The sequence below is a fragment of the Lissotriton helveticus genome, chromosome 1_1 (genome assembly GCF_964261635.1).
Source record: "Lissotriton helveticus chromosome 1_1, aLisHel1.1, whole genome shotgun sequence".
NCBI lineage: Eukaryota > Metazoa > Chordata > Amphibia > Caudata > Salamandridae > Lissotriton > Lissotriton helveticus.
Genome location: NC_136057.1, coordinates 255,450,152 through 255,471,833, shown reverse-complemented (window position 1 = coordinate 255,471,833; position 21,682 = coordinate 255,450,152). Strand labels below are relative to the sequence as shown.

The following is a 21,682-nucleotide window of genomic DNA, read 5'->3' as shown; positions in this document are numbered from 1 at the left end:
ATTCGAATACACGTGTGTCCAATACGCTCGTGTTTTTAATCGAAAGGCCAAAAAGACCCTATCGATTTGGTTGCTGCGCAAAAACTACAAGGGACGCATAAACACAATAGTCTACATATATAAGGATGGACAGTTGGTGTCAGGATGGCAGACTGGGAAGTGGGTGGAGGGAGGGGGGAGGAGTTGGTTCACTTTGTAACATTAGCGCTTGTTTATATATACACAACGTGACAATAGTCACAAAAACATATTGTGTGCCCACAAGCATTGTGAAATTAAACATATTAGAAATGTGCGCTTACTCTTTTCTTTCTCTTCCATTTAACAAGACTGAGACACAGCAATGTGTGGCCGGGTACAGCTATAAATAAAATAATGGAATACAATCAGCTGGAATATGACCCTACTTGGCAGCAGAGGTAAGAACAAAATGCTTCTAAATATATGTTGTGTGCGTGCTTGTGGGTCAGAGTGTGCTTATGTAAGATAGAGTATGTGTGTATGTGTGTGTATATATTTACAGGTGTGTCTGAGTGAAAGTAACGGTTGCTTCTGCCACCCCATGCATTTTGATGAATTGATATCCATGCTTCTAAGTGTCTAACCATCATCGCCTCCCTTTGTTAACCTTCAAGTTGCCTGGCTTGAGAGTCAAATGTCACAGGCATATACTTGGTATTCTTTTTAAGGTCCAACAATAAGGTTATGGAACACTTGTGTTAACTACTCCAGTTGTTACAAGTGGCATTCAATAACCTCAAATTGCCCTGCATCTATGCTTTATTCAGACACAGTAAAGCCGCCTGCACCTATATTGCACCAGTGGATTTCTTAAAATTTCCAGATACCTTTCCCTAACAGCTTCACTAGATGACCAGTTATGGTCATGGCTCTGACTTAACAGCTGGTACTGCTAACACAGGGCCACATTTTCCAACCTGCAATGCACCCCATTGGCTGTCAAGAAATGTCCTCAGCCACTTCCTCAGAGCTCTCGATTAAAGATGTTCACCATGTTATGTTATGTTATGTTATCTTATCTTATCTTATCTCATCTATATTTATATAGCACACAATTCACCCAGTAGGGTAGCCCGGTGGCGAGCCTTGGAACACAATGCAGGTTCTCTTCACACAATACTTATCAGTATAGTGCAGTCATTTTTGTAGACACTTTGTTAGTCCTCAAAAGTTTCTCCCCTAGTGATTAACGTTGTCATGTTCTGCAGGCACCTGATTGTTGCTTTGGAAGAACTATGGGCTAGATGTACCAAGCATTTTTCCCATTAGCAAACTTGAATTGGATGGTTTGCGAACGGGAAAAAGCTTTCTGGGACTCACAATTTGCGAGTAGTAAGTAAGGAATATGTAGGAATTGCAATTATTATTGTGAAACCTACATTTTGCAATTCCATAAAAGCGAATCAGTAAAATTTGCTATTTTAGAATCGCAAAATCCAATATTGACACATCTGACCCTAAGCTCCATGCCTGGTTGTTCATTGCTGATGACTGAGTGTCTGCATTCAAATACATGCTTTAATGTTACTGTTCGCCTTACCGTTCAGCCTGTTGTTGAACTTCTCTTTTACAATCAGAGTTTCAGCCTGAATGGCTTTATATGGCACTCCCAGATTGTTTCATCTTTCTGTTATGTTTGCACCCTTTCCAATCGCTTAATATCACCAAATGAAGTACCACAAGGTTCCATGCTTGCTGCAACACTCTTAAGTAAAGGAATCAGAGAGCTAGGCCAAAACCGATGACACTTGGATAAATTCATAAATCAGTTCTGGACAAGATGTTATTAACGTAAACAAGCTTTGGTAAAGTAAATCGGTATGGCTATTTTAAAGGTCAAAGTGATTCTTCATTGATTGGTGAATATATGTCTTAGCTGTGTGTATGTGCGATGGTAAATATGTTAAAATAAGGGTGAGGAATTAGTGAGTGCTTTAAAGAAAGGATGAATGATTCAGTGGCATGGGTTTGTGCATGCATGTATGAATGTTTGAATAATGAGTGCACAAATGGATGCAGAGGTGACATAAATATTGTCTGCATATATCAAATGATTTGGGATTAATCTTAGATTCCAAAAGTGCTCTGGTGCTGGAGATAGTAGAGGTCAGCATGCTAGAAAATGATAATAAAATGACTAACACACTGTTAATAGAGTTCCCTGAAGTGAATATACGACAGAAAAAGGCAAACTTCGCTGCACCTCTCCTGTGTTCTTTAAAACTCATCACTTAAGAGAATCTATCTCTATCCGTATGTACTCACTAAAAGCAACTGCTGCCAAGATTTAACCCTTTGAACAAGGGCAGTCAATTTATACAGAATAGAGATGCACCACCATCAATACCATCATGTTAATAAAGAATCATCATTCAAATTCCAAAATCTGTCCAGTTCTTCACTTTATTTTTTTGTTTTTAAGCCTTTAAGAAAATTATACATTTGTAGTGGACAGCCAAATCATGTCATCCTTAAAATGGACTTCTTCAGGGCACATCAAATTTCAATAGCAAACAGCACTTGTACTCAGAGTGATGAAGATTGTTGATCACAATCTGTCTAAAAACAGCACCACTTCCAAACCACCGGGATCACTGTGATGGTAAATAATTTCAAACTGATCAGTTACCCACACCAATAATATCTAGGGATGTCCAATCTTCTTGTGGCATCCAATGATACAATCATTTAAGCTCTACACCATGTAAATAATCTCAGTAACGTTTCAAGTTATACACTTAGACTTGACCAGTCGGTCCCATCATGGCACCACTATTGGAGCTGTCGGCCACATTAATACATCACCCTCACACCTGATGGACGGACTACAAGTGGTGTTTCCTACAGTTTCATTGAAATTGAAAACACGTTCTTTGATATTGAAATTATATATACCGTGAAGAACTCCATTTTTATGGATGAAACACGTTGGCTTTCTTCGCTGCAAATGTATGATGTTCTTGAAGGTGTAAAAATAAGAACTGGACACATTGTGGAATTTGAATGTGTATTCTTTAGTAACATGATGTTATTGATGGTGGTGCACCTCTAGTCTGTATAAGGAGAGTTCCCTGAAGTGGTTGAGGATCAGCTAGGCTTTCTTAAAGAATGTACTCACACAAAAGTATTTAAATAAGGAGTCTGTCCATTTGTTTGGTGGGTAAGGGATTCTCATTGATAGTAAACGATACCATCTGGGTAGAATTGGTAAAACGTCAAAGCTTTGCTTAATTAAAGAGATGTGGACTGAATACTTGAGCAGTGAGTGTACGGATGAATGAAAGGTGGCATGAAAGGGTGAGTGAGTGATTAACCCGAAGCATCACTGTGTCTAGCTATATTGCATATCTCTATCCCAGTTACTTTATGTGTGAATAATGAACCTCACTGAAAAGTCAATAGAATTGTTATAACACACTGACCCTCACTGAACCATGAACAGGGGTGTGAAAGCACAATGGGAAAGATATACTCAAATGTAAGACAACACCAGAGCCATATTTACCAAATATTGCCTGCAGTTGTTATTTTTCACCTGCGCTGGCTCGTATACAGGTTGCCTAGCACACACCTCTGCACCATGATGCAGAGGTGAATGTGTGCTGTGGTCCAGCATAGGTTTGTACTGGAAGCATAGAATTAGAGCACAAAATTCTACGCCAACACAATTTTTAGAGACTTTCACTTATCGCATGTGTGGTGTGCGGCGCAGGACACATGAACTCCATACACTGTTTGGAGAAATAAATATATTTTACCCAATTTGAGCTTGCTGTTTTTTTACTCAAAGCCTGGTCTGACAATTTTAGTAGATTTTCATCAAAATTCATAGCCTCTTATTCTGGAATGCCCAAGTATCATCCATGTAATGCTCCGTTGATGTAAAATGGTAGAATGCCACACACAGCACTAAAATAGGGTACTTATCCAACTCAAAAAAGCATTCTGCACTGAAAATAAATACCCTTTCAAGATTATTGAAAACTTGGCGTGGATTTCTGGTGGCACACATTCTTGATATAGCTTACCAATGTACCTAGCTGAGTAGAAGTGTATTATCAAACTGCCAGCAGCACATATAGATGCCTATGAACATATCTGCATCTCTAAGCCAATGATCCATGAACATCCTCTCTCTAATGCCAACATTTAGAAGTTAACAAATGTCAATAACAAATTGCACAGAAGAAGAAATTCAAATTCAGCATTATTAAAATGTATGTCCTAAGCTTTGATAGTGCTGCTTTTTAATAGAATAGTGTATGCTCAAAGCATGGTAGCCTCAAATAAGTACGACCATTTCTTTAAGATGACAAGTAAGTTAGAACTGTTTTCAAAAGTGGCGCTGTACCAAAGTTGGTGGATAGTCAAAGAAATCATATTGCTGAACAACTTCATTGATATTAGGTTTCTTAAACAAAATAATACAACTGTGCAGCAGTACTGACAGGAAATATCCACAGACATAATTGTGAAAACCTTTATATTGTGTGGTGCTTACCAGCTCCTCAAATTACCAAATGAATTGTTAGTTTATTTACAGGCATAGAATTTTAGAAAATGATACCAAGTCATTCCTCCACGTTTGTAATAAAACAGCATCGGCTAACTAGTGGCCAAAGGATCCTTTCTGTTCTTTTGAACATATTTCAAAACTGCAGACAGCACATTCCTTGTTTGATTATAATGCTATTAAAAGCAAACGGCCCTATTTATCAAGGGTTTGCTTTGCATTTGCATGCGTGACGCAAATCCTAAAGTGCAATGCAACACAAATGGCTGTTATACATTGCTTTGAGCTGGGAAGGTATTCCAGGGGCACTGTATGAGTATTCCCACTCAACTCTCATAGATTTTGAAGCACTCCCAGATTTACCATTTGTGGTAGAACTGTGAAAGAGCAAAAACGATATGCCTTCTCAGGGGAGGCCTAGCAAGGAGAAATATCTATATTTCTACTTGGTACTTCCACTTTATATGTGCGCTGCATTCTGCATCACACATACACCCAGGAATATGCCTCTCAGGATTGTTTTTGTGCAGGAAGGTGCAAAAACAATCCTGCATGCAATAGAGGCACCCTTGCCCCATGGTACCTGCATTAGCCTCTAGGCAGCCCATTGTGAGGCAGTGCTGGGGAAAGGACAGGAATACACCATACTATAATAAATATGGCGCATTCCTCCCCTTTTCCTGTAATGCAGCACAGTGCAGCAAGGGAACTTGGTGAGCGACATTACATTTACATAAAGAGGACCCACAATTCCTGACAGCAACATAAGATTGCGCTGCTACAAGTTGTAGTGGGCATCTTACTATTTTTTACATTGACTTTGCCTGACTGCAAGTGATCTTGTTGTAATGGAAGCCAACATAGCTCAAAAAGTGGCCTATGTTTCCAAATCGGAGCAATTTTGAACTTGTTAAGACACAGGGGCTGTTTCACAAAGGGTCCCGCACTCATGTGGGAGGTCCTCCCGTCACCATGTGGGAGGTCCTCCCGTCATGGCGTTGGAGGTGCACTCGTGGCAGGGGCCTCACAACTGGGTAACTGCAGTACGGAAGTCCCTCCATGATTGTGGGGCCTCCGCCATGAGTGCGGAGGCCCTTTTTGAATCAGGCCCAAGCTGTTTAACCCCTCTGCTGCAATGTCTCCGCCCCTGTGCTTAGCCTTTTTTTGCTATTTGGGGTAGTTTGTGCTTAGGCCCCTGTAACTTTTTGTCCACATACGGTGTTCACACCAAATGTGCGTCTTTTTCTCCCAACATATTGAGGATTGTAAAGGTAGGCAGGGTTGGTGGATCCCCTTGAAGGGGACCAAGAATTTGGTCATAATCCAGCTAATTTTAGTTTTTTAGGAACAATGTGCTTCAGACCGAAAGCATCAGTTCTTACTTCATAAAAGGTATCAGCAAAGGGTTTATGGTGATAAAATCACCATCTTCCCAGCTTTCGGAACAAGCTGACTTTTGTCAGAAAACCAACATTTCCTACACAGTTTTGGCATTTTACTGAGGCATATCTTATTTTTCCTACTTTCGTGCTTTCAACTTCCTTCCAGTAAGTGGTAGAAATGGGTGTGAAAACAATAATGGATCCTGGAGAACTATACATTTCCAAAACGTAGACACAATTGTAAATTCAGCAAGGGGTCAATTGTGTAGATCCTTCAAGGTTTTTCTGTTGAAACTAACAATTGAAATAAAATAATATTAAAATTGAGTTGGAAAAAATCTGCCATATGAGCACCTATTCATGCATACTCATGCATACTCATGCATACCGTGAAAAGCTACTGGGAAGTACAGAACTAGGCTGGTGAATGTAAAAAGAATGACTAAATGAGCTAGCATTGTATGGAGGAAATCCATTGGTTGCCACCTACACTGGAAATCTTGGGCACACACCAAATATTCATAAGGAAGTGAACTACAGAGCCACGGTCCTTACAATCTGAGGACTCTCTTCTCTTGTTGCTGGACAGCTCCCAGTGTTAGCCTTGTGGTTAGAATGATGTACTGTTTGACTGGCACATGCAAGAGATCTTGAACAGGAGTGAGCTACCACTGGACAGACCCTCGCCTTTACCTGCACATCAGCTATAAAGGTTAGGTCAGTATATTTGTTCAGTGGTAGATCTCTATGCCTGACAGGAAGAGAGTGTGAATCCCCAACTCTACCCGATGCATTATAGGAAAATCTGCGAGTAGCTTCACCTTTGCAGCATTATAGGATGCTGCAAAGTTGAAGCTACTCGCAGATTTCCAGGTCCATCAGGATGAAGAAAAATCAAACGTGAACCTCTGTTTTGTGTTACAATCACTGTGTCTTTGCAGAGGAAGCCATTCACAACTCCTGCTGGTACCCAAACATGTATCAACACTATGCATATTTTATAACCACCACCATACCTTTTATTTCTATTATTACTAAGAATGAATCAGGCCCCAAAGAGAGTCCACACAGATCTGCAAGTCATGTTAGCACAACTGAATAATCAAATATACACAACAGTGTAATACAATAAAATGCACACATGGCAGTTTTGAAATTGACAGATATGACAGATGTGTAGTATGGCACAAAGACTACAGTGTCAATTACTACAAAGCAAATTGGGAAGATCAAAGCAGTCAGGCAGCCTTTATCGGTCAACGGCATATCGCAAGATTGGAAGAATCTATTGTCAGACAAAGTGTAAATGCAATGTTCTCAGTTTATTCAAATTGGCATGTAGGTGGTTGAGATGATTTTTAGAAGCCATAGCATGGACTATAAGAGCAGAATCAATTGTTTCAGAAGTGGTTGAATGTGTAGAGTTGGCATGTTTTCTTGAACAACAGAGATGATGAAGTTGTGTCAAAAGTTCCATGCACAATCCATGAAACACCCCCTTAATGCAAGGTAACGCAAGGCAGCACATTGTTCAGTTTCACATCACTTTTGTTAAATCCAACACAATTGCCAATTTGCGTTGGATTGTAAATAGAACCACTCAATTTGTTCATTGAAAATGTAACACAAATCTGATGCAAAGGGTTTGCTAAGCAGTGTTGAGGTTATGTGCACAAATATCATGAGTGCAAATTCACAAAAGTGATTTACAAAATCAGAATTGTTTCCGAAAACATTTTAAGAATGTGGCAAAATTACTCATGCAAGCAAATCTGGTATTTCAGTGTGGGCACCTCTGCCAAAATAGATACGCTTGCAAGTTTTAGGATAACTCACATACATAGTCGGCACATTTGTAATGTCAACTCAGTTGTACATTTACTCCTGTGAAGGATAAGATTACGCCAATTGTCAGGGTAGATGCTGGGGAAGAAACTAATGCAAAATTTGTGAGGATGTAGGGGAAATGGTGTCATCATGGGTAAGGCTTGTTTACCATTACTGCAGCATTTTTTCACATGTACATTTGAAAACAGAGATGGCTATAGAAGGTCACATTATGGAGAAAACATTAGGCATAGGACTTCTGTGACTTAAGCAAGTTTAACCATGCTGATTGCCCACATGCTATGAACCTGGTATACAATGTATTGCGTATATACACAATGTGAAATGACATCATGAGTATATTTCTGAAGCTAAGGGTCTTGTACCGCATTATGCATAGGGCTCGCTGTTAGTACATTTAGAGGAAGAAAATGTATTCAAAATAATGTGCACAAGCGACGAAGACGATGATCCATATTCTAAGTCAGGTACTGTTGAGATACCTTGGGGTTACAAAATGAAACCAGCCCCTCATACTATTTCTTTGACATACTATATGTTATGTCCAAATGGTGGCTTAAAGAACCAGAGACATCCTTTAAAAAGTTTTTGAGTGGGGTGTGAAAGAGAGATGCCAATGTGACTTACTGTAATCCAAAAGTATTTATTGCATGGGCAAAGTCCCCAGAAAATATATATATTTTTCAAGTTCTGTGCCAAAAACATCCGTGCAAGGCAGGCACTCTTGCACTTTGGTGCAAGGGTGTCTATGTTGGCGCTAAGCAGCTATTTTTACTGGCACTGCTAGGGAAAACACAAGGGTGCGCCATATTCTTGTAAATATGGTGCATCCCTGCGTTTTGGAAAGTGAGGTGCTGCAAAATTTGCAGCAGCGCTGAGCCATTTCCTTGTACTTATTCCTCTGGATTGTTAACTACACCTGCCTTCTTATTGCTACTCAGGAAAGAATCAGTTTGTTCAGACAGTAAAGCAACTCTTAGCTGTGTTCCCTATAGGCAAGGGTGCTTTAACAAGCAGGGGTAAGGTTCAGATTGTGCTGATCATGCTTTTGCATCTCCTCACATGCACACAGTATATTTTCTATATGCTTCGCATTATGCTCTCTTATTAGCTTCCTGAGGGCATATAACACCCTGATGTATTTTCCAAGAGAACCAATGAAAATGTCCAGCCTCCATGGCATACAAAGAGAATGGGCCTCATTTTAGCAGGGAGACCACAGATCGTCATGTCTGGTACTTAAAATGTGCATTTCCATTCAACAGTCTAGGGGAAATAATTACAATGTCCAGCCTAAAAGATGTTGTGCTCTGTGATGTCTCCCTCTTTATGGAGTTTTGTCACTCCTTTTTCTCCTTCCTCTTTGTCTTCCTCTTCTCCAAAGACCTTCTTCAGAGCTTTCTCTAGGAAGTTCCAGATTCCTTGTATTTTCTGCCTTCCCACCACAAAGTAGATGAAGGGGTTGACACTGCTGTTGATTGAGATACACATATAAACCGCAAAGATGAGTGCACCAGAAGAGAATCCTGATGGATTGACCTTTAGGTAAAGTAGCAAACACAATACTCTGACGGGTGCTACTGAAATGAGAAAGACAATTACTGTTGCCACAATGACAATGATAAGCTTTGGTGGATGTTTTTTCCTTGAGGATTTTTTAATCATGATTAGCATAATCAGGCTGGATGTAACCATAGTGGGTATAATCAGCAAGAACATCAATACTGATAAAAAGGAGTGGACTGCGGTACACTGCACCCCCACTGTATCATATAGCTTTGGGGGGCAACCTACGTGTTCCACCAGAGTCACAAGAATTGAAAGAACCCAACTTATGACACACACAAGCAAGGACTGAAAGTTTGGCCGTTTGTAACGATACCACATGGGGTGATAGGTGGCCAAACATCTCTCGACACTAATAGCAGTCAGTAGAAACATATCAGCATAGGTTCCAAGGCCAAGTATGATGTCCAGTGAAAACATTACTGTATTTGTGTCCGCTGCTATTTTTTGCCTTAAGAAAAGAAGGATTGTGATGCACAACTCCACAGAGATGAAGATGAGATAGATTAAGTCAGCGACAGCAAGATTGATGATGTATACGGTGTACTTAGTCCTTTTGATTTTAAAACATAGATACCAGAAGACCAAACTGTTTCCAATAATTCCAAAGAAGCAGATAAACAACATGAAACCAGCTGCAATGATGAAACTTGTGGCAGATTCCATTACTGGATGTGTCTCATTTAAACCAAGAGCATTGGTGATGTTACTGGAATTGCTTCCTGCATCTGCCATGGTGGCGTCTTCAGGTGCCCTATTGGGAAAGAAGAATATTAGTTTCAACAAGAAACTCAAATGAAAAGGTCATGAATAAATCTTGGGAATATGGTGGAATGCACAACAATATAAATTCACGTGGCCTGATCTGGAATGGAGCCTCCAATAGTTCTGCCTCTAACAGAAATGTTTGTGAATTTGTTGGCAAGGGCTACCCAGGCACAGTGGTTAGCAGCAGATTGCAATTTCTATTTGTATAGGACATCCTTCTCATCTGCAATGAAAGAGGCGGTGACTGTTATGGAAGAACCTCCTGACCGACAGTCACACCAAATGTGCGTCCTTTTGGCAAGCCAATGGGTCTTGTTCTATCAATGACTGTTTGCTGCCACAATTGTATTTTCCAATGCTTGTAGAAGAGTTGAACTAGCATTGGAAAATTCGATAGCAGTAGGAGGCCATTTGTTTTGGCAGTTTTATGTAACACAAATTTGACCCCAGGGCATCAGAGACTTTTACATGAGCACCAGATCACATTATACAACATCTGGATCATTTTTTTAGACATGGGGAGATCAATTGATTTTCCAAGAATCACGGTAAGTTTACAAATGCCTGGACTCAAAACAGCTTCTGAGGTTCCAATGGCCACATCTCCACACATCTTGAAATGCTATTTTGTAAACGTGTAGGATGACTGCCACATTGCATCTAGATTGAATGTAACACCGTCTTGGAATGGTTTAACAATTAGTATGAAAAACAATTTTTCAAATTGGCTGTCATGTTGCACGTTGTGGTAGTCTTCTTGAAAGTATAAAAAATTACATTTAAAGATGGTCCTCTGCCATACCTGGCTTTGCCAGTGCTTGTAAAATTGCAACACAAGCATTGGTAAACCCAATTGTGATGGATGGTCATTAAACAAAGCGTGGTGCCTATCTTGAAAGTATAGAAAATACCATTCCATGATGTACATCCACTGCAACTTGCCAATGCAATGTTTGTAGAATTGCGCCGTAAGCACTGGCCAATGTAATAGTGGCTGGCGGGCCCTCTTGGAATGGTTCTCTGTATACTTCCAAGATGGCCCCCACTTTGCATTATGACACAATGCACCCGACATTTTGGAAGAATTATAACCATTCAAGACACTACTACAAGCACTGCCTACAGTGGCAGGCAACATATAGGGGAGAAAGAGAGAGAGAGATCGGAAAGCAGCACTGCTCGTGATTAGAAAAATGGGTATGGAGAGAAGGTAAAAAAGTGTGATAGGAGCGAGTGGACAGTGGAAGAAATAGAGGATTTATGGGGATGATGGTGAGATAGAACAAGGGGAGGAGAGAAAGAGTGACATAATAAGAGGCACTTAGAAAGAGATAAAAGAGTAGAACATGCACTCCCATCAAGCGCTACAATTAATATGCAAGAGAAACATGCAGAATAAATAGTATCCTGATATCAGTAGTAGAAGAATATACTCAACCAATGAAAATACAGGATGGAGCTTAATGCTTCAGGGGTGAGACAAACAAAGAGATAGAGATGTAATCCATTGATTCAGGAGCAAGGCATTGAAATGGGCAAAAAAGCCATCCAATCTCGAGCAAGAGGTTGGCCCAAAGCCCACTCTAAATATGTGTTAAAGCATGAGCTACAATGCTGTCTGTCTCGAGACCCCAAAAACTAGGTAACACACCAGTTCAGTGGAATACTTGGCCTTAGCTTGGATACTAACCTAGGCAGGGGGTTAGAGAAGTCTGGGTTACAATGTTCATCTTAATTTTAAATGTAGTATTTAGTTTTGCCTATAATGAAGGAGGTTTCGTTTTTGTTTAAAGCAGTGGTTGTACCTTTTTTTATCAAGAGATATTTGGCTGTTTTACTGACTTCTACACATGGACATCCTTTAGTGGTCTCCAAGGCTTGCGACCATGGCCCTTAGATTGCACCTTGTGAACCCTGGCACTACGATTGCGACCCCTGGTCTCAGAGGTGGTAAAAACAGTTTCAGGAACACAGGAACAGCTCATTCTTATGAACATCATTTAGTGTTCTACTTTTCTTGCTTTCAGTCAGTTTTGTATTACACCAATAGTGGTTAATATGATATTGTTTTTACCTATATATATAAAAATTTAAATGTTCGTTTGTTCAAAATCGCAAATCTCTGAAAGTTCTTCACCGATTGCTTTGAAATTTTGACACACTGTTGGATTTGAATAGGGGGGTGTTTTTATATACAGAACGTTCAATCAATCAATCAATCAAAGCATTTATATAGCGCACTACTCACCCAGAGGGTCTCAAGGCGCTGGGGGAGGGGGGTCCGCTACTGCTCGAACAGCCAGGTCTTGAGTTGCTTCCTGAAGGCGAGGTGGTCCTGGGTCAGGCGGAGGTGGGTCGGGAGGGAGTTCCATGTCTTGGCGGCGAGGTAGGAGAAGGACCGTCCCCCTGTGGTGGCTCTTCGGATGCGGGGGACGGCGGCGAGGGCGTGGCCGGTCGATCGAAGCTGGCGTTTGGGAGCGTAGAAGTTGAGGCGGCTGTTGAGGTATCCTGGGCCTTGGTTGTGTAGGGCTTTGTGTGCGTGGGTGAGGAGTCGGAAGGTGATTCTCTTGTTGACCGGGAGCCAGTGCAGTCTCTCAGGTGTCCGGAGATGTGGCTGCGACGGGGGATGTCCAGGATGAGACGTGCTGAGGCGTTCTGGATCCGCTGGAGTTTCTTCTGGAGCTTGGCGGTGGTTCCGGCGTAGAGGGAGTTGCCGTAGTCCAGACGGCTGGTGACGAGGGCCTGGGTGACCGTCTTCCTGGTCTCGGTGGGGATCCACCAGAAGATCTTACGTAGCATGCGCAGGATGTTGAAGCACGACGAGGAGACGGCGTTGACTTGTCTGGTCATGGAGAGGGAGGAGTCCAGGATGAAGCCTAGGTTGCGTGCGTGGTCAGTTGGTTTGGGTGCGCTGCCTAGGGCGGGGGGCCACCAGGAGTCGTCCCAGGCGGAGGGTGAGGATCCCAGGATGAGGACTTCCGTCTTGTCCGAGTTCAGTTTCAGACGGCTGTTCTTCATCCATTCGGATACCTCTTTCATCCCTTCGTGAAGGTTGGCTCTGGCGGTGGCAGGGTCGTTGGTGAGGGAGTGAATCAGCTGGGTGTCGTCGGCGTAGGAGATGATTTTGAGGTTGTGCTGGCATGCGATGTCTGCGAGGGGGCTCATGTAGACGTTGAAGAGGGTTGGACTGAGCGAGGAGCCTTGAGGAACGCCGCAGATGACTTCGGTGGCTTCAGATCTGAACGGGGGGAGGCGGACTCTCTGTGTCCTTCCGGCGAGGAAGGAGATGATCCACTCCAGTGCCTTCTCCTGGATTCCGACGTTGCTGAGTCGCTGCACTAGTGTACGGTGGCAGACAGAGTCGAAGGCCGCGGAGAGGTCTAGGAGGATGAGGGCTGCTGTTTCTCCGTTGTCGAGCAGTGCTCGGATGTCATCGGTGGCTGCGATCAGGGCGGTCTCGGTGCTGTGGTTGGCCCGGAAGCCGGACTGCGAGAGGTCGAGGGATCCGTTCGTCTCAAGGAAGGCGGCCAGCTGCTTGTTGACGGTCTTTTTGACGACTTTAGCAGGGAACGGGAGCAGCGAGATGGGGCGGTAGTTCTTGAGGTCGGTGGGGTCAGCTGATGGTTTCTTTAGTAGAGCGCTGAGTTTGGCATGCTTCCAGCTCTCCGGGAAGGTGGCGGTGTCGAAGGAGGTGTTGATGATGTCCCGCAGGTGGGGTGCGATGACAGCGTCGGCCTTGTTGAAGATGTGGTGAGGGCATGGGTCGGTAGGAGATCCGGAGTGGATGGAGTTCATCTTGCGGACGGTGTCTTCGGTGCTGATCGGGGTCCAGGCATGGAGGGTGGTGGTGGGGTGCGGTGGTTCAGTCATGGCGTGCGTCGGTTGAGTGCTGAAGCTGTTGTGTATGTCCGCGATCTTGTTGTGGAAGTAGGAGGCGAGGGAGTTGCAGAGGTCTTGCGAAGGGGTGATGTCGTTGTTTCCGGCGTTGGGGTTGGAGAGCTCTTTAACGATGTTGAAGAGTTCCTTGCTGTTGTGTGCGTTGTTGTCCAGTCGTTCCTTGAATGCGGTTTTCTTGGTGGTGTGGATGAGTTGGTGGTGTTTTCGGGTGGCGAGCTTGAGGGCAGTCATGTTGTCCGGTGTTGGGTCTCTGCGCCATGTTCTCTCGAGGGCTCTGCAGTTCTTCTTGGAGCTTTTGAGTTCGTCAGTGAACCATGGGGCTTTCTTGCTACCGGATCTGCTAGTCGGGGTCTTCAGAGGGGCGAGGTCATCTGCGCAGTTCCTGATCCACTTCGCGAGGTTGGTGGCCGCCTGGCTTGGGTTCGTTGCGCTGGTGGGTGGGTTCTTGCTCAGGAAAGTCGCGAGCTGGTCGGCTGTGATCTTGTTCCAGCTTCTGCGTGCAGCCTGTTGCTGGTGGTGGTGGATCGTGGTCCTTCTGAAGCTGAAGTGGACGCAGCTGTGGTCCGTCCAGTTGAGTCCGGTGGCGTGGCTGAAGGCGATGTCCTTGCAGGATGAGAAGACGGGGTCGAGTGTGTGTCCGGCGTAGTGGGTGGGGGTGTTAACCAGTTGCTTGAGTCCGAGGTTGGCGAGATTGTCCAGCAGGGTGGTGGTGTTGCGGTCGTTGTTGTTCTCCAGGTGAAAGTTTAGGTCCCCGAGGAGGATGTAGTCGGCGGAGAGGAGGGCGTGCGGGCTGATGAAGTCGGCGATGTCTTCGCTGAATTGTGTGCGTGGTCCCGGGGGTCTGTAGATGAGGGTGCCTCTGAGGGTGGGCTTGGGGTTGATGTGGACCTGGAATTGCAGGTGCTCGGCGGGTGCGAGGGTGTCGTCGGTGTTGGTCGTGACTCGGATGGTGTTCCTGTGGATGATGGCGATGCCTCCTCCGGTCTGGTTGATGCGGTCCCTTCGGATTATCTTGTAGCCGTCTGGGATGGCGATGGCGATGTCGGGTGCTGAAGAGGCGTTCATCCAGGTTTCCGTGAGGAAGGCGACGTCTGGTGAGGTTGTGTCGAGCAGGTTCCAGAGCTCGATGGGGTGTCTGTGGATGGAGCGGGTGTTGAGCAGGATGCATTTCAGGTGGCTGCTGCTGTTGCTCGTCTTGGTCTTGCTTGGTGCAGGAGTATTGCTGGTCCGGATGCAGGTGAACTTGCAGACGTTGCAGCAGAAGGGTCCGTGGGTGCGTCTCGGGGTGGCTCGGTAGCATCCTTGGATTCGTCCGGCGTTGAGTGCGTTGAGGGTGGCGGCGTCGTACGTCCGGCGGGTAGGCTGGGGTCTGCGGGGGCCAGGGGTCCTGGCACTGGGTGCGGTCCAGGCGCGGACGGGCGCAGACGGGCTTACCTTTGGCGCACCTTCGGCGCTCAATCGGTGCTCCCGCTGCGCGCGTCCGCTGCGCGGTCGCTCTGGGGGCGTCATAAGAAGGGGGACGAGAGGGCGGGTCAGCTGGGCGGCGGGAGCGGCTCGGCCAATGGGCCGGTGGTGGGCCGGGCCTGTGGCAAGCTGCGGCGGGAAACTGGCGAGCGGGTGCGGCTCTGCTGAGGCTGGGCCGCTCGGGGGGACAGGGGGGCGTCTGCGGCGAAAAAGGCGGCAAGGCTGGCAGGTAGGAGCAGGCAGGAGCAGGAGGCGGCAGGAGGAGCGAGGGGGTGACCAGGCCTGGTGAGAGGCGCAGTTGAATTCGTTGAATTCTAATACGCGCATGTCGAAAACGCGCGTGTTTTTAATTGAAAACCCGAAGACACATAAAAATGTCAATGTTCCTTTGTTCAAAATCTTAAATCTCCGAAAGTTCTTCTCCGATTCATTTGAAATTATGATACAACGTTGGATTCGATTAAGGTCGTATTTATATATACACAACGTGGGATTAGAATACGTGCGTGTCCCATAAACGCGTGTTTTTAATCGAAAGGCCGAACAGACACTATCGATTTGGTTGCAGCACAAAAACTACAAGGGACGCATAGAGACAATAGTCTACATATATTAGGAGGGACAGTTGGTGTCAGGATGTCAGACCGGGAAGTGGGTGGAGGGAGGGGGGAGGAGTTAGTTCACTTTGCAACATTAAGAAAGGACGCATAGAGAGAATAGTCTACATGTATTAAGATGGACAGTTGGTGTCAGGATGGCAGACCGGGAAGTGGGTGGAGGGAGAGGGCAGGAGTTCGTTCACTCTGCAACATTAGCACATGTTTATATATACACAACGTTGGATTCGAATACGCGTGTGTCCAATACGCTCGTGTTTTTAATCGGAAGGCCAAACAGACCCTATAGATTTGGTTGCTGTGCAAAAACTACAAGGGGCGCATATAGAGAATAGTGTACACATATAAGGATGGACAGTTGGTGTCAGGATGGCAGATTGGGAAGTGGGTGGAGGGAGGGGGAGGAGTTGGTTCACTTTGTAACAATAGCGCGTGTTTATATATACACAACGTGACAATAGTCACAAAAACATATTGTGTGCCCACAAGCATTGTGAAATTAAACATATTAGAAATGTGCGCTTACTCTTTTCTTTCTCTTCCATTAACACAGCAATGTGTGGCAGGGTACAGTTAGAAATAAAATAATGGAATACAATCAGCTAGAATATGACCCTACTTGGCAGCAGAGGTAAGAAAAAACTGCTTCTAAATATATGTTGTGTGCGTGCTTGTGGGTCAGAGTGTGCTTATGTAAGATAGAGTATGAGTGAATGTGTGTGTATGAATTTACAGGTGTGTCTGAGTGAAAGTAACGGTTGCTTCCGCCACCCCATGCATTTTGATGAATTGATATCCATGCTACTAAGTGTCTAACCATCATCGCCTCCCTTTGTTAACCATCAACTTGCCTGGCTTGCTATCCTGAGAGTCAAATGTCACAGGCATATACTTGGTATTCTTTTTAAGGTCCAACAATAAGGTTATGGAACACTTGCGTTAACTACTCCAGTTGTTACAAGTGGCATTCAATAACCTCAAATTGCCCTGCATCTATGCTTTATTCAGACACAGTTAAGCCACCTGCACCTATATTGCACCAGTGGATTTCTTAAAATGTCTAGATACCTTTCCCTAACAGCTTCACTAGATGACCAGTTATGGTCATGGCTCTGACTTAACAGCTGGTACTGCTAACACAGGGCCACATTTTCCAACCTGCAATGTACCTCATTGGCTGTCAAGAAATGTCCTCAGCCACTTCCTCAGAACTCTCGGTTAAAGATATTCACCATGTTATGTTATGTTATGTTATGTTATGTTATGTTATGTTATCTTATCTTATCTTATCTTATCGTATCTCATCTATATTTATATAGCACACAAATCACTCAGTAGGGTAGCCCGGTGCCGAGCCTTGGAACACAATGCAGGTTCTCTTCACACAATACTTATCAGTATAGTGCAGTCATTTTTGTAGACACTTTGTTAGTCCTCAAAAGTTTCTCCCCTAGTGATTAATGCTGTCATGTTCTGCAGGCACCTGATTGTTGCCTTGGAAGAACTATGGGCTAGATGTACCAAGCATTTTTCCCGGATGTATGACGTTACAACGCATACTATTACAACGCATGTCTTTACAACGCAAAAACTTTTACAACGTATGCTTTTACAACGAATACTGTTACAACGCGAAATAGAGGTATTAATAGGAAAGTGCTATTTCAACGAATTCAATTACAACGCATACCTTTACAACGCATAAAATACGTAAAATATTTGTAAAATAAAACCTGGCACGGGATGTAGGGAAATTAGGGGTTTTGGGTGGGGAAGTGTTTTAAAATGTAGATAAAAACTAAACGTTAATCCAAAGAAATGCGAAACATTTTTTTTAATTAATACTCGCGTATTAAAATTAATACTCGAGTAATAACAAAAAATACTAATATTTACAAAACTAATGAAAATTTTACACATTCTTTCCATTTTTCTTAACAAACTTACAATATATTATTTTAAATGATAATAAATATGCGTAAAAACAAATATTTAACATAAACATAGTCGCCATTTTAAACTGTGTAGTTCCTAAATATGTCATACAACTTTTTCTATGAAATGATAGCACAACACTACTTTCAAAATGGATGCCAAATCGGAACAAAAAAGTCAAAACTACACATCTTTATATAATTTTAAAAATTATAACTTTCCACAGTAATGAAACGGAATTAAATAATGAATACCAACGCTATGTTTCTTAAAAATAACAGTGACACTGACTCAAACTTATAAATACGAGTAAGACACCATTTTTAATTCAGTTGATTATCAACTAGCAGAGTGACCAGACGCCAAAAGCTGACCCTCTAACCTCTTCCTTGAGATAACACCCGATTCCGTTTAAGAAGCATTATTTTTCGCAATACAAGTAAGTTTACAAAAGTAATAACAGAAATATTTTCGTAAAATATTTAAAATGCGATCCCTAAATAAGTTTGAATTTTTAAATTAAAATTAACATTATTACTACCCAGATATTACTATAATTAATGAGACATATATTAATAAATTGAAGCACAACATATTTAAAGATGATTTTTATTTAAATTACATGGAATATTTAATAGAATTATTTTCAAATATCTAAAATTATATTATTTTTCCAGCAGCACGAAAAGTTAAAATACTAAATATAGAAGAACTTCTATAAAGTGTGATGAAAAAGCCAAGTTTTAAAAATTGGATTTTACTAAAGGATCCATACTCCTCTTCAACAATAATTTCAAGGTACTTTTCTAATTTAAATAAATCAAAATTCAAATTTACTAAATAGGATTTTTTTTTCTAATCCACACATATTTAATCTAATTTTTACACAGAAATTCGAAAACGAAAATAAAAAAATACTTTCATCTTTGGAAATTCAAACGTCGAGTTTTAAAGACGGTAATTATTTTATAATTTACATAACAGCATTTTTATACTGTATTCAAGTATATCAGTAGTAAAATATTGCAAAAGTGTGGGATGAAATAGGAATAAAAATTACTATTCTAAAACCAATAATGAGCAACAGTAGAGAAAATGTGGAATACTGTAGAGATAACAATTACTATTCTAACTCCAGGAAGGTATAGCAGTAGGGAAAGTGCGGGATAGTGTAGGGGTAAAAATGACTACTCTAACTCCAGGAAGGTGCAGTAGGGAAAGTGTGGGATAGAGTAAGGGTAAGAATTTCTATTCAAACTCCAGGGAAAGTGTAGTAAAGTTACAAGGTAATGTGAAAGTAATATAACATATGCAGAAAAGTATTAACATATTTGACTGTATCTCAAACATAAAAATAAAATTTTACATTGCATTTTTTGTCTCATTTTTTTCAGATACTCAAGTACATCTTCTCTAAACAAAATCTAAAAGCGAATCCCAGAAGACCAGACAACCAAAAAGACCAGAAAAAAACAAGAAACCTGAACAAAAACTAGACCAAGAAGAAAACATCTACATCAAATAGGTATTTAAAAAGCACATTACAAAACACATTACTATTCTAACTCAAGGAACGTGCAGCAGTAGGGAAAGTGTAGGATAGTGTAGGGGTAAGAATTACTATTCTAACTCCAGGAACGTGCAGCAGTAGGGAAAGTGTAGGATAGTGTAGGGGTAAGAATTACTATTCTAACTCCAGGAAGGTGCAGCAGTAAGGAAAGTGTGGGATAGAGCAGGGGTAAGAATTACTGTTCAAACTCCAGGAAGGTGCAGCAGTAGGGAAATTGTAAGATAGAGTAAGGGTAAGAATTACTATTCAAACTCCAGGAAGGTGCAGCAGTAGGGAAAGTGTGGGATAGTGTAGGGGTAAAAATTACTATTCTCACTCCAGGAAGGTGCAGCAGTAGGGAAAGTGTGGGATAGAGTAAGGGTAAGATTTACTATTCAAACTCCAGGAAGGTGCAGCAGTAGGGAAAGTGTAGTAAAGTTACAAGTAAGTATGGGCGGATTTTGCGAATTGGCAATCCGCGAATTTGCGTATTTACGGATTCGCAATCCGCAAAATCCGCGAATTTGCGGATTTTTATTTTTGTGTTTGCAAGGGTTTCTGCCACTTCGTGAGGGTTTTGTACCAGTTCGCAATTGCAAACTTACTTGTCGGCTCGCAACGGCCGCGACTATGTTGTTTCTACGTCTGGTAACTCTGGTTCATCATCACAGGTTCACAGCACCCCCTGTTTCACCACTGCCACCCTCTGGTACACCCATGCTACCCTCTGGTACATCACTGCCACCCTCTGGTTTGTTTATCACTGTAGATTATGGGGGTGAAAAAAAGAAAGCACACCTGCCCTGCTTCAACTGACATGAATTAATTTGGGGTTGATTAATGTGTCACTGAATTTAAACTGCCAGTCTGGCACCTGCTTCCTTATCTGTAATTTGCTTTCTGTTGCAGTGCAATTTTTTTTCACAGGACCTTTGTGGCCTACTTGTAGCTATTCTATGAGCCTGCTGTGAGGGTCAGAGCAGGGTCATAGAATAGTTGCAAATAGGCAACTGAACTCTGGAGGGGCCCCTCAGGAAGCACTAGAGGGAATGGTTACAAATGTTAAGATTAAACTTTTGCACCTGCTGAGTGCTTTCAGTTTTGCAAAAATCGTTTTTCTGCAATTTCGGGCGATTCGCGGGGCGCGAATTCGTGCGAGATCGATTTCGGAAGCCGCAAATTCGTGCAAATACACAATGTGTTTTTTTTGCGGCGTGTTTGTTTGCGTGATTTTTTGCGTGTTCGCAAGCCGCTTGTAGCGCAACATTTGTGAAGTTACCGTAGCGGTCGTACATGGGCGCGGCCATCTTATTTGCGTGACGTAATTCAGTTTCCGGGCGCTATGTGTAATCTCGCAAAGTGTGCGGCTCGCTAGCACAATTTTGCGTGTGATCGCAAGGAAAATCTCGCGCGAACTTACCCACGTGGTCGTGAACGGGCGCGGCCATCTTGTTTCTCATTCATTGCTATGGTTCTGGGCAGGCTTTCTGTATCCTCTCTGAATCTCTGCCATCCTTTGCTTTTTTGAAGTTTTTTTTATCTATTTTACTTATTATCTATCCCTCTATTTTTCTAGCTCTATATTTTTGTGTTTTCTGCTACTTTTGGTTAATTTTAAACTACTTTTTTAAACTGTTTTCTTTTCTTCTTTCCTATTCTATTTCTTCTTTATTATTTAGCTTCCTTTCTGCCCAGACCATGGTAAAGGGAGCCAGGAAGCATCCTGAGAAGGGGAAGGGTCCCACACCCCGTGCCCGGCTCCCGTGCGGGCGTTTGAGGGGGGAGAATGTCCAAGCCCGGGAAATCTTCAGCACGGAGGAGGTGGCCGCACTAGTTTTTTATGTTCAGCGCCGCCTCCCCAGGACCATCATGGCAGGCGGCAAGATCGCTAGCGGGTACGGGATCCGGGAGCGCCAGAAGCGGTGGGAGAAGGTGTGCGGGCCATGTACCAACACTCTCGGGTCCGGCGCACCTACAACCATGCCACCCACCGTTGGACGGATCGCCTGGACCGGGAACGCGATCTGCTGGACCTGCTCGGCCTTGAGATCCCTGGGCTTGGTGAGTAGTAGTAGCTATTTCTTTGCTATTCTGTTTTCTCCTGCTCTGTGTGTTATTATCT

The 21,682-nt window shown here is 43.1% G+C and overlaps 1 protein-coding gene across 1 annotated transcript in view; it reads right to left on the bottom strand.

Moving 5' to 3' along the window:
- Positions 1-7,219: 7,219 nt before the first annotated feature.
- LOC144769084 (proto-oncogene Mas-like) overlaps positions 7,220-21,682 on the bottom strand; it is a 72,416-nt gene continuing 57,953 nt past the window's right edge. The window contains exon 2 of the mRNA XM_078653085.1: positions 7,220-10,084. Within this exon, the coding sequence (XP_078509211.1) occupies positions 9,058-10,084 (1,027 nt within the window). The 3' untranslated portion in view covers positions 7,220-9,057. The remainder of the gene's footprint in view (positions 10,085-21,682) is intronic.